This window comes from Sinocyclocheilus anshuiensis, unplaced genomic scaffold, assembly GCF_001515605.1.
Source record: "Sinocyclocheilus anshuiensis isolate Anshui unplaced genomic scaffold, SAMN03320099.WGS_v1.1 scaffold117, whole genome shotgun sequence".
Taxonomy (NCBI): Eukaryota; Metazoa; Chordata; class Actinopteri; order Cypriniformes; family Cyprinidae; genus Sinocyclocheilus; species Sinocyclocheilus anshuiensis.
Window position 1 is genome coordinate 436,113 of NW_015536624.1, and position 13,696 is coordinate 449,808.

Genomic DNA, 13,696 nt, shown 5'->3' on the forward strand with positions numbered 1-13,696 from the left:
AAATACAAACTGTATATATTTTTTTAAATATGTTAATATTATGTATTAAATATATTTATATATAATATAAAATATTAAATATAAATGTATATACATGTAAATATTTTCAAATTATATACTGTATGCGTGTATTTATATATACATAATAAATAAACACAGTACACATACATATATTATGTAAACTAAAACTTTTATATTGGATGCAATTAATCGCGATTAATCGTTTGACAGCACTAAAAGTTTAAGCTAAAAATACTAAACTAAAACTGAAATAAAAATTTATTAAACAAATAGTAATATTAAAATAAATAAATTGCAAGTGAAAAATATATATATTTTTTTTACTACATTCAAAATTTTAAACTGAAAATATAAAAGCTATAATAATACATAAATAGTACTGAAATAACACTGAGTACTACTACTGAGGTTGTTTGCAGTGTCTGAAATACAATCACAGTATTTTAGTAAGCTTAGCTAAATGACTATCTGAGCTCAAGTCTCCTCTAAAAACTCTAAATATGAATTGAAAATCTGTGTCATTTACCAACTTGTTTTTTTCCCCACATGCTTTGAGACTCACAACTGCAGTCCAGTAATCTGGTGTGCGTTTCTCTGTTTTTCAGGGCAGAGCTTATGAGACAGATAGTAATCAGGAGGCTTTTGTTCATCCTGATCCCGGGGAAGTGAAAAGCTTCTTCGACGCTGTCAATGTTATTAAACCCTCTGCGATCATCGGTAAGACGAGCTGCTTCCTCTGTGTCTTGTACAGAAATCAATCCCAACGTTAATCATTTTACCTCTGCTTAAGCTTTAAAGGTTTAACCTTCATTTTATTTCGTTTCTTTTTAAAGTTAGTCAAGCATTACACCAAAACAGAAAACTTCATTAGAATTAAACAAGCTCTTTTTGTTGCTGTACCGTTAAACCTTCTGTGTGCAAGTAAACATGGCTTGTCATTGTTTTATTGTTGCATATTATAGTTTATGCATATAGCTGAATGCATCATACATAACCCCTGAATTCTGTATTAATGTATGTGTATGCATGTTTTGACCTCTTTCTCAATGTCATCAGGTGTGGCAGGTGCTGGCCGGCTCTTCTCTCATGATGTCATCAGAGCAATGGGCAGCTTGAACGAGCATCCCATAATCTTCGCCCTCAGCAACCCGACTGCTAAGGCAGAGTGTACAGCTGAAGACGCCTACAGCCTCACACAGGTTAAATATAATTCATGCATTAACCCTGTAAAACCTGACAAATGGAATAATAGCCAGAAAAAAAAAAAAAAATTGCATGTGTTTTTGTTGCATATCATGGCTCATATAGTATCTCACCCTCACACAGGTTAAATATCATTCATGCATTAACCCTGTAAAGCCTGACAAATGGAATAATAGCCAGAAAAATCTAAAAAAAAACATTGCATGTGTTTTTGTTGCATATCATGGCTCATATAGTATCTCATATAGTATCTCACCCTCACACTGGTTAAATATCATTCATGCATTAACCCTGTAAAGCCTGACAAATGGAATAATAGCAAAAAGGCATGTTTTTGTTGCATATCATGGCTCATGTAGTATTTCAGCCTCACACAGGTTAAATATCATTCATGCATTAACCCTATAAAGCCTGACAAATGGAATAGCCAGAAAAATAAAAATAAAAAATTGCATGTGTTTTTGTTGCATATCATGGCTCATATAGTATCTCACCCTCACACAGGTTAAATATCATTCATGCATTAACCCTGTAAAGCCTGACAAATGGAATAATAGCCAGAAAAATCTAAAAAAAAATGTGCATGTGTTTTTGTTGCATATCATGGCTCATATAGTATCTCACCCTCACACAGGTTAAATATCATTCATGCATTAACCCTGTAAAGCCTGACAAATGGAATAATAGCCAGAAAAATCTAAAAAAAAATGTGCATGTGTTTTTGTTGCATATCATGGCTCATATAGTATCTCACCCTCACACAGGTTAAATATCATTCATGCATTAACCCTGTAAAGCCTGACAAATGGAATAATAGCCAGAAAAATCTAAAAAAAAATGTGCATGTGTTTTTGTTGCATATCATGGCTCATATAGTATCTCACCCTCACACAGGTTAAATATCATTCATGCATTAACCCTGTAAAGCCTGACAAATGGAATAATAGCCAGAAAAATCTAAAAAAAAATGTGCATGTGTTTTTGTTGCATATCATGGCTCATATAGTATCTCACCCTCACACAGGTTAAATATCATTCATGCATTAACCCTGTAAAGCCTGACAAATGGAATAATAGCCAGAAAAATCTAAAAAAAAATGTGCATGTGTTTTTGTTGCATATCATGGCTCATATAGTATCTCACCCTCACACAGGTTAAATATCATTCATGCATTATTAACCCTGTAAAGCCTGACAAATGGAATAATAGCCAGGAAAAAAAACAAAAATGCATGTGTTTTTGTTGCATATCATGACTCATATAGTATCTCATATAGTATCTCCGCCTCACACAGGTTAAATATCATTCATGCTTTAAAGGGATAGTTCACCCAAAAATATGCAAATCAAACAGTTGGTGGTTGCCATTGACTTCCATAGTAGGAAAAAATAAATACTATGGAAGTCAATGGCAACCACCAACTGTTTGATTACCAGCAATCTTCAAAATATCTTCTTTTGTGTTCAACATAAGAAAGCAACTCATACAGGTTTGGAACGACATGAGGTTGAGTAAATGATGACAGAATTTTCATTTTTGGGTGAACTATCCCTTTAACCCTGTAAAGCCTGACAAATGGAATAATAGCCAGAAAAATCTAATGTGTTTTTGTTGCATATCATGGCTCATATAGTATATCATATAGTATCTTAGCCTCACACAGGTTAAATATCATTCATGCATTAACCCTGTAAAGCCTGACAAATGGAATAGCCAGAAAAATACAAAAAATAAAAAAAATTTGCATGTGTTTTTGTTGCATATCATGGCTCATATAGTATCTCAGTTTTATTCAGAGGCTCAAACTGAGCAAAAATATGTAATTTGGTGCAGTTGCTGATATTTACATGGCCAAAAAGTAAGATGAAATTCTGTGTATTGTAAATGAGATCTTTATAGGATTGTATAGCAGACTACTTTAAAAAAAATGCATATAAATATCAGTGGTCTCTCTGCATCTCCAGTAATATCTTAGTAAGATGATATTTAAACGCTTAGTTTCATGATCAAAGCTCTGTAGTTTCAAAACATCAAAACATATGATGAGAGATCCTCAAAAGCCTGAGGATCATATTTGATATGATTTCTCTAAAAATGATATATATGGGTAATCAAGTAAACTTAAGTTGCTAAGTGTTCATCATGAAATATTACTTGCAATATAAAAGTTATTGTTATGTTTACTTTGGTAAAGTAAAGATTTGCAGGAAAAAGACACATGAACCACAAGCAGTTGAACCTAAAATATCGACTATAAACTATCAATCAGATGTAGTAGATTGATAGTTTATTTGATAGTCTATTGTGTACATGTAGAGTATGTGAATATAAGTGAATATGTTTCTGTTTCAGGGAAGGTGTTTGTTTGCCAGTGGCAGTCCATTCGCACCCGTGTCACTAGAAGATGGCAGAATACTGACCCCTGGACAGGGCAACAACGCTTATATATTCCCAGGTATTAACATGCACTAATTATAGTCAGGCAATAATGGAGGTTGTAGTGGGTAGCTCTAAACGCATGCATATTTTAAATTTCCTAATATCTAACAAGCATATGAAGATGTTGAAGAACAAATAGTGTAAACCTGGCCTGCTCAGGTTATCATGTGTTGACCCATAGGTTGTGATTTCAGGTGTAGCTCTGGCTGTTATACTCAGTGGAGTGCGACACATCAGTGATACGGTCTTCCTTGAGGCCGCAAAGGTAAAACATACAATCCTGAACCACACTTAAGGCCTGAGCATACTTTGTTTTTTAATGTGCATTATTTTAAATTTAAAAGGGGTTATGTTACACGTGTATTTATACATTTAATTTCATTTTATTAAATATTTTCTAATTGCACAACAGATTTTCTGGAATTTTTGTAGCTGATTATCATGCAAATTGTTAATGTTTGTTGATGCACTAAAATTAAATTTCGCCACTCAAATAAAAGTGTTTTTTTTTGACCATGCAAAGTAAGCTGTATATAAACATTAAAGTTGCACATACTTTTTTTTTTTTTACTTTTTATGATATAATTGTTTCATCTTCAACTTGTTGTTGAAATTAGTGCTGTCTAATGATTAATCGTGATTAATTGCATCCAAAATAAAAAACATTTAGTTTACATAATATGCATGTACTGTGTATACTCCATTCATGCTTGAAAACTCTCCAATGTGGCTGAATTAAAACAATTCTGCAAAGAAGAGTGGGCCAAAATTCATCCACGGCGATGTGAAAGACTCATTGCCAGTTATCGCAAACGCTTGATTGCAGTTGTTGCTGCCAAGGGTGGCACAACCAGTTATTAGATTTAGGGGGTAATTACTTTTTCACGTAGGGCCAGGTAGGTTTGGACAGCGTTTTTTCCCTTAATAAATTAAATCATTATTTCAAAACTGCATTTTGCATTTACTCTGGTTATCTTTGCTTAATATTAAAATTAGTTTGATTATCTGAATCATTCAAGTGTGACAAATATCCAAAAAAAAACAAAAAAACAGGATGGGGCAAATATATATATATATATATATATATACACACACATGCATGTATATATTTAAGAAAAATATGTTATATTTATGTATTAAATATATTTATATATGATATCATTTATATGAATATAAATATATACATGTAAATACATGTAAATATTTTCAAAATATATGCTGTATGTGTGTGTCTTCATATATGCATAATAAATAAACACTGCACACATATGTAAACAAAAACTTTTATTTTGGATGCGATTAATCGCGATTAATCGTTTGACAGCACTAGTTGAAATCTAAAAATTTAAATGGTGGGTGTCATAACTTGTTTTCATCACAGATTTATTCAAACATACTGTAAAATTAAATAATAAAGACAACATTTGAATCAGAAACATAATGAATTTGTAATATATTGCATATCTATATGCTCCTCTCTAGAGTTATTTTTCATAAGTTATTAGTCATGCATGGCCTGTGTGTGAAAAGCAGTTGTTGTAATACCTGTTTTTGTTCATATTTTATAGTGTAACTTGATAAAACAAGTTACAATATAAAATATTATTTGTTTGTTCTGTAGACGCTGGTGGATCAGCTGACGGATGAAGAGCTGAGTCAGGGCCGACTGTATCCACCCCTGTCCAACATCAGAGAGGTGTCACTGCAGATGGCCATCAAGGTCAGACTGTGTGCTTGTGTGTGTTTTAGGACACAGTATGTCACAGCCTGTGATTAAATAAAATAAAGATACGCTTTACTTGGTTCATTTACACACATGTAGTTCACGATGCAGTTTTCAGCGTGTGAGAGAAATTTGTTTGTAAGTTGTATTTTGAAGCTTTGCTAATAGAACTCATGGTGTGCTCCTTAGACATTTATATTTAGAGAACATACTTGCGTATTAACGCTTACATTTTCTTTAAGTGGTCTTTAAAAAGTCTTAGATTTACTTGCAGAAATCCTAATAAGGGACACAAACGGCACTTGTTTTCACCTGTCATAAGCCCTCATTGAGACGCTGTGTGTTTTGTGCGCAGGTAGTGGAGTACGTGTATTCAAAGGGAATGGCGTTTCGATACCCAGAGCCTGTGGATAAGGAAGCGTACGTCAGATCGGTTGTGTGGAACATCAACTACGATTCCTTTCTGCCTGAGATATACGACTGGCCCGGGGTTTCTCACAGCCCTGTAGTAGACTAGACAAACACACGAGAAAACACCAGACAGAGAGAAACAGAACAAAAACCAGGAAGTGGGAAGGGAGTTTTCATTCTTCTGTTTTAGGCACTCCCTTTTTTCGAGTATTTATTCAGATTTCTGCCTTTGGTTAAATTGCAATTTCAGTTTATGGATGAATTTTACAAATCATGTACATGTCCGGGAAACATTTCACTCCAGAATCCAAAGAAATAAATACTAAATAATATTTTGCATGAAGAAAATGAAGCCTATTTGAATTATATTCATCACAATTAAGCACATTTTTACCCAAAATGCACTGTGAAATATTTTATTTACTTTTAAAGGTATTTATGCATTATAATATTTAGTTGTATTTCCTGCCATTTTTACAACACTTCTTCACTCTAATATAGTAAAAAAACAACAACATTACAGTAATGAGACTCTAATAGGAAACCATTAAGAATAATAAGAATTTACTCGAAAGTAAAATGTCCAGGTCCATTATGGCAATGAGAATTTGGTTGTAAATGTGCCTATTTTTCATCTGAAAAATGGTACTGGCTTTATTTGCTTTATGCAAAATATATTTGATTAGATTTTTTTCACACCCTTACAGTGTTTTCTACAGCCATCACGCCAGTCTTGAGTTGGATAGCGTGCCTTGCCACTCCTCTCAGTTGTTTTTATATGCTGCGTGCAATGAAACCTTTTCTAAAATGAAGTCACACTCCCATTTGTTTGTGTTTGTTTCTTGTTGTGTCTGTAACTTTCATTCAGTTCATAAAGATCCATTTATTTCCTACTGGAGGAGGAAGTACAGGATATGAAGGACTAGCAGAGTTCAGTATATTGCACGATATTACAGTCATTGCATTAAGCCGTATATTTGTCGCTGTGACTGAGTTTTTAGGGCATTTACCAGCAAATATTCACATGCTTAAGACATGAAGGGGCTAACTTGGAAAATGACCAGATGACTGTACATTATTCGTCTTAGTACACAGCTACTTCCCAAATAAATCAGTACATGGACATGAAATATTGACTTAAGTTCAAATTATGTGAAAAAGAGAAGAACGTGGAGAGAAATTAGAAATATAATACTATCACAGCTTACTATCAAAGCTTGTTTCATGCAACAGCAGTAAATTATAGTTAAATAGTCAATATATTCAAATATTTGACTGCTGTTATTGTCTGTCAGAAAAATAAATGTACCAAAGTGCCTGCTTATACATCTTCATACGGTCACCGCACATCGTACATTAGTTATTTTATATGCCATAGTAAATGCAGTAGCCAGAGATCACAAGAACAACACATTATCATCATTTACAGAAGTTTGAAAACTGCACAGAGGAGTTTTTTTTTTCTTTTGACAGCATATCGTACAAAATAACTAGTGAACCTCCTGTATTCAGGACCAACACGTAGAGATGTTTCACTTGTCAGTCCTTTGACACTTTCGTTGTGGTCAATGTTGTACACCTGTGTTGATGCAGTTAATGTTTTTGAACACAGTCCTTCCTCACATCTAGAGGTGATGAGCAGGTGCATTGTGGGTGGAGATTATTTTGCTATGTGATGCTGCTTTAGTGTCTGAACTCTAGGAGCTGCTCAGAACCCTGTGTGTGCTGTTACAAGTGCAGAATAAACATTTGTGCTCGAATCACTGCTAAGTCTATTTGCTGTATTATTTTAAATATGTTATGGTTAAAAATTCCATCTAATTAAATTAAACGAACATACTATTCTGGGATTATGCATTAATAAAAATAAGAGATGCCATTCTGTAAAAAAATTTTTACTATTAAGAGTATATTTTTTTATATTAATTTTAATGTTAAAATAAGGTAATAAAATGACATTTTTTACAAGTAAATATATATGTATTTTTATATTTTTAATTTTAAATACTATTTTATATTTGGTTTTTTATTATTTATTTATTAACATCTATATATAATTTATGTGAACAATATACTAGGTAAAAAAATAAAATAGAATATACTAAAATATACTTTTACTGATTTTTAAATTTATGTTGATATGACATTTTTACTAATTTAATTTTAAATGCTAATATTACGCTAACATTGAATTATATAGAGTAACATACATTAAAAAAAAAGATGCCTTGGGAATTCTGTAAAACAAAATAATATAAATTAATTTTAATCTGTAAAGAAATAAATACTGATTTGTTTGTCAACAAATATTAATAAAACTGCAATATTATAATAATTTTTTTAAATTTAATTATAATATTATTAAAACAAAATGTAATTTAATTTATAATATTTTAATTTAGTTTATAATATTTTACAGGTTAACATTTATTTAAATGAAAAAAAAAATAGAATGTTAATAGTTAAATACTAAAATAGTATATACTAAAATATACTTCTACTCATTTTTTAATTTATGCCGATATACAATTAGCATATTCCATTTTTTCATTTTTTTTACTGGTTTATTTTTAAAATAATACTGACAACAGTTGAATTATACAGTTAAATAGGTTACTAACAATAAGAGATTCCCTGGGAATTCTGCTCTGTTTAAACTGTGATCTGTTATGTTATGCTGACCTCTAGTGTTCCTGAAAATTAAAAATAAGCCTTCTTAATGTTATGTATCCATTTTTAACATCTTTTTTAATGAATAATTATCGTTTTAATTTATTGATTTACATACTATTTACAAATAGTATGCAGTACACTCACAATATACAATAAAAGCAGTAAGTGCGTGTAGTGTGTACTGTGCAGTATGAGTTATTTGAGCGAGTCCGCGTCGTGCTAGTGCCCCGGATGTTGTTGTTTGAGCGCGTGTTCAGTAGCTCCGCTGGTCGAGATCGAGGGTGCCGGTTTATTCTAACGGTGTTTAACGTTATTATTCGTCACATGCAGACAAAACAGCACAATGTCTATGGACATCACGTTCCTCGGGACCGGCTCCGCTTACCCGTCTCCCTGTCGCGGCGCGTCTGCGCTTGTGTTGCGGACTGAAGGGGAGAGTTGGCTGTTTGACTGTGGAGAGGGAACACAGACTCAGCTCATGAGGAGCTGTCTTAAAGCCAGTGAGTCTGCTTATTTTTCTTCTTCAGTCTTTGATTGTATCTTGAGTTCATACCCTGTAAAAACTCATTTCAGAGGGGTCCTGTTGATGTTTACATGTTCGTGCTCTCATAAGTGAATCCTATGAATCTGTCAAAAACAAGGATCACAAAAGCAACAAAAAGGAATAATTTGTTTATGCCTATGGGAAATATTTTAGGCGCCCTTATAGGCCATCAAGTTTTTTGTTTCTCGTTTTTTTTTCTTCACCAGTATGACATTATCTTAAAGGGGTGGTTGATTGCGATTTCACTTTTTTTAACGTTAGTTAGTGTCTAATGTTGCTGTTTGTCTTTTAGACGTGCGCTAGAGGCGGTTTAGCTAATCACAACACACTGGGCTAGCTAACCAATCGGAGCCCATCGCCTAAAACACAATCAAGCCTAGAAAAAACCCAGTGAACCACCCCTTTAATGACAATTCCACACCAAATCTCTCATTACTGTCAAGATAAATAAATAAATAAAAATAACTAATAATAGATAAAAATAATTAAAATAAAAAAACTTTCACCAGTGCTGTCAAACGAATATTCGCGATTAATCACATCCAAAATAAAAGTTTTTTGTTTACATAATATGTGTGTACTGTGTATATTTATTATGTATATATAAATACACACACATGCATGTATATATTTAAGAAAAATGTTACGTTTAAATATACTTATATATGATATAATTTATATGAATATGAATATATACACGTAAATACTTTTTCAAATACTATTTTCAAAATATATGTTGTGTGTGTGTGTCTTTATATATGCATACACATATATTATGTAAACAAAAACGTTCATTTTGGATGCGATTAATCGCGATTAATCGTTTGACAGCACTAATATATATATATATATACAGTGGGTACGGAAAGTATTCAGACCCCCTTAAATTTTTCACTCTTTGTTATATTGCAGCCATTTGCTAAAATCATTTAAGTTAAATCCGGAATATTAAGAGAATCCAGAATATGAAGATCTGGAATATTAATATAATCCAGAATATGAAGATCCGGAATATTAAGAGAATCCAGAATGTGAAGATCCGGAATATTAAGAGAATCCAGAATGTGAAGATCCGGAATATTAAGAGAATCCAGAATGTGAAGATCCGGAATATTAAGAGAATCCAGAATGTGAAGATCCGGAATATTAAGAGAATCCAGAATATGAAGATCTGGAATATTAAGAGAATCCAGTTATAAATGAAAGATCTAATCATTGGTTTTACTTTGAAAATAGAAATGACCAGACTGTATATAAGATATTGAATTGGTCCCATGTATATTTATTGAAAGGAGAATCTTCCTTGATTGTAAATCATATTTTATTATAAAAGTGTCCTGCTTTAAGTTCTTTTACTCACAGTGCATTAATGGACCTTTTTTTAAGTTTCTTCTGGAAAAAAAAATAGTGTGAATAATATATATATATATATATAAAAACATTTTTTAAATCAACTATCAATTGGTTTATTTATCAGTTTGTAAAAAAATTATATATAAATATATAATTTCTACTTGTATGCAAATTGTTTTTTGTATATAATTTATTGAAGTATTGTTATTAAGGCTGATAAATATTATTATTCTTGAATTTTATATATTTTAATAATATAGCCTTTGATGCTGATATGGCTTAAAATGGTAAATATGATAATATATTACTCGGCAAAAGTAATTTTTAACAGAGTCAACCCTGAATTGTTACGCAGCATGTAAATAGCCAATGAAGCTGGCATGGTGTTAAAACACCAACCAACCAATTTTATACTACATCTGCTAATACAGTTCAGAAACATCAAAAAGCAGTAATTAAGCAGATATGTTACAACATTGATTGAACTGTAAGATTAAGATTTAAAAAATCTCGTTTTATGTCATCTTATGCAGGTTTGAAACCAGGACCTCTCTATGGGCATCTGAAGAATGGCGAGTCTGTGACTCTAGAGAGTGGTCGTGTACTGAGCGCCGGCGAGGTGCTAGAGCCGCCGCTGAAGGGCCGTAAGGTGTGTGTGTTGGGCGACTGCAGCGCGCCGCTGGGGGAGGGGTTTAAACGGGCGTGTCAGGGGGCCGATGTGCTGGTGCACGAGGCCACGCTGGAGGACGGGCAGCAGGAGAAGGCTGTGGAACATGGGCACAGCACTCCCAGCATGGCTGCTGCAGCGGCGCTCGCCTGCGGCACGCAAACACTGGTTCTGCACCACTTCAGTCAGCGCTACAAACCCCAAACACTGCGGCGGGACGGAGACGACGACGTGACCCAGCTTAAGAGACAGGCTGAGCTCGTGCTGCAGGGGTCGGGGATGGAGGTCATCCTCGCTGAAGACTTTCTCACGCTGCCTATTGCGCTCAAGAAGAATTTGACACAGTAGTACCTTATGTATGGAAGCATTTTTAATTATATTTTAATACAAGGAAAAATTTGAATAAAGTCTGCCATTTTTACCATTTTCTTGAGTGTTGTTTATTTAGAGCTGAGTTTTTGAGTAAATGTGTATTGCTTGAGTGAGTGGTGTGTTAAATGTGTACGCATCTCTGTTGGACATCCATGAGCAGGTAAGATTTTAACTTATTTATTGTTAATCATTTTATTTTCATAAACGGAGGCTGCTGGACCAGTGGACTGAGGTTTGTAAGTCTTGATGCATCTTATTTGTCTAATGACAGATATAAACCATTTCAGTGTTGTGTATGATGATGCTTTACCCTACAAAGCCTACGGTTTCAGACCTCTAAATTATCAGCACAATTAAAACCTTCCTGAAAAACCTGTTGCACTCAATCTACATGCCTTCTGTCGTCTGATAGTTTAGGCCTTTTAGAAAGTAAAAGGCCTTTTAGTATAATTGTAAAAATTTTCACCTTCAGCTCATCTTTGTATTGCATTACATTGTTTTATCATAAAAATAAGCATTTACATATCTTACTGAAACATTATTGGAATATATACAGTGACGACTGATAATTATATGCATTTTATGCAGGTATTCTGTTATACCGTTATAAAGATCTCATTGATTTACATTACAAGCTATCAAAATGTAATCTTTCTTTTTGCCGCATAAATAACCACCAAATTACATATTTTGCTCATTCAGGTCTCTGAATAAAATAGTTTTTTCCTTTTTTTTCTGTTTCCCACCTGGATCATACTATAAGGGCCATAAATGCCTATAAAACTCATGTTCAAATGTTTTATTTAAATTTTGTCCAATTGCTGGTTCAGGAAAAAAAAAGTTTTATTTCATATGTCAGGCTTTACAGGGTTAATGGTAAGTAAAGCATGTATCATTTCTGTCAGCTGCACCGAAGTAAATTGCATGAACAATTTCTGTTTTTAATCATGTTTCAGACATTGTCAAACAGGTTGTTCTGCTCTAATTTCACACCTTAGCTTTTCACACTCTCAAACAGATTTGCAATTCTCATTTGATGTTGCAATTGGTGCAGAAATTCAAACCTTTTTGCATTTATGTAGAATGATGCACCTTTAGGAGTAGGATTGATTCTGCCTGTCATGCAGGTTTAAAGATGTGTCAAGACAACAGATTCAGAAAAAGAAATCCTAGTCTAGAAGTGCCAAATCTTGAGTTATGTTCAGAAATGTACTGTATATACTACACACTGCCTTTGAACAGTATGCAGTATAATAAAAGCTTCAAACAGTTCTGTGCCACATTGTTGCATAACTTAGTCTGATAAAAAAACCGAGCGAAGATTCGTGTGAAAATTGCTGCAGATATTGTTTCCAACTCGTTCATCAAAATGGAAATAAATTCAAACGCACTGCATTGTGGGATACACTTGCCACAATTCTGTCTCTGAGCTCTTCAGGCAGTTCCTTTGACCTCATGATTCTCATTTGCTCTGACATGCACTGTGAGCTGTAAGGTCTTATATAGACAGGTGTGTGGCTTTCTTAATCAAGTCCAATCAGTATAATCAAACACAGCTGGACTCAAATGAAGGTGTAGAACCATCTCAAGGATGATCAGAAGAAATGGACAGCACCTGAGTTAAATATATGAGTGTCACAGCAAAGGGTCTGAATACTTAGGACCATGTGATATTTCAGTTTTTCTTTTTTAATAAATCTGCAAAAATGTCAACAATTCTGTGTTTTTCTGTCAATATGGGGTGCTGTGTGTACATTAATGAGGAAAAAAAATTAACTTAAATGATTTTAGCAAATGGCTGCAATATAACAAAGAGTGAAAAATCTAAGGGGGTCTGAATACTTTCCGTACCCACTGTATATATATATAGGACTGTTATAAAAAAATAAAAAAAAACTTTTATTCAGCAAAAAAATCATTACTGTAGTGAACTTTCCTGTGTTCCCTGTCCAGGCAAAATCACCAAAGTGTTCATATCTCACCTCCATGGTGATCATCTGTTTGGTCTTCCTGGTTTGCTGTGCACCATCAGTCTGAACTCAAACCCCCAGCCGGATCAGCCTGCTCCCTGCGTGGACATCTACGGGCCGCGGGGGTTAAGACGCTTCCTGCGTGTGGCGTTAGAGCTGTCCAGCTCGCAGCTGCTCTTCCCGTATGCGGTGCATGAGCTGGAGCCAGCGGATGAGCAGTGTCCCGCGGAGGGACGTCTCAGTCCTGCGCTGACCGCCAGCAGCGACACGCTTCACCCACAGGAGCGGCCCGGCACAAGCGTACGGCTGGACCCGCACA

At 33.9% G+C, this 13,696-nt stretch overlaps 1 protein-coding gene across 1 annotated transcript in view; it reads left to right on the forward strand.

Moving 5' to 3' along the window:
• LOC107704075 (NAD-dependent malic enzyme, mitochondrial-like) overlaps positions 1-6,156 on the forward strand; it is a 20,150-nt gene extending 13,994 nt beyond the window's left edge. The window contains exons 10-15 of the mRNA XM_016506922.1: positions 627-738; positions 1,078-1,220; positions 3,578-3,680; positions 3,859-3,929; positions 5,286-5,384; positions 5,743-6,156. Coding sequence (XP_016362408.1) covers positions 627-738; positions 1,078-1,220; positions 3,578-3,680; positions 3,859-3,929; positions 5,286-5,384; positions 5,743-5,904 — 690 coding nt within the window. The 3' untranslated portion in view covers positions 5,905-6,156. The remainder of the gene's footprint in view (positions 1-626; positions 739-1,077; positions 1,221-3,577; positions 3,681-3,858; positions 3,930-5,285; positions 5,385-5,742) is intronic.
• Positions 6,157-13,696: the final 7,540 nt, after the last annotated feature.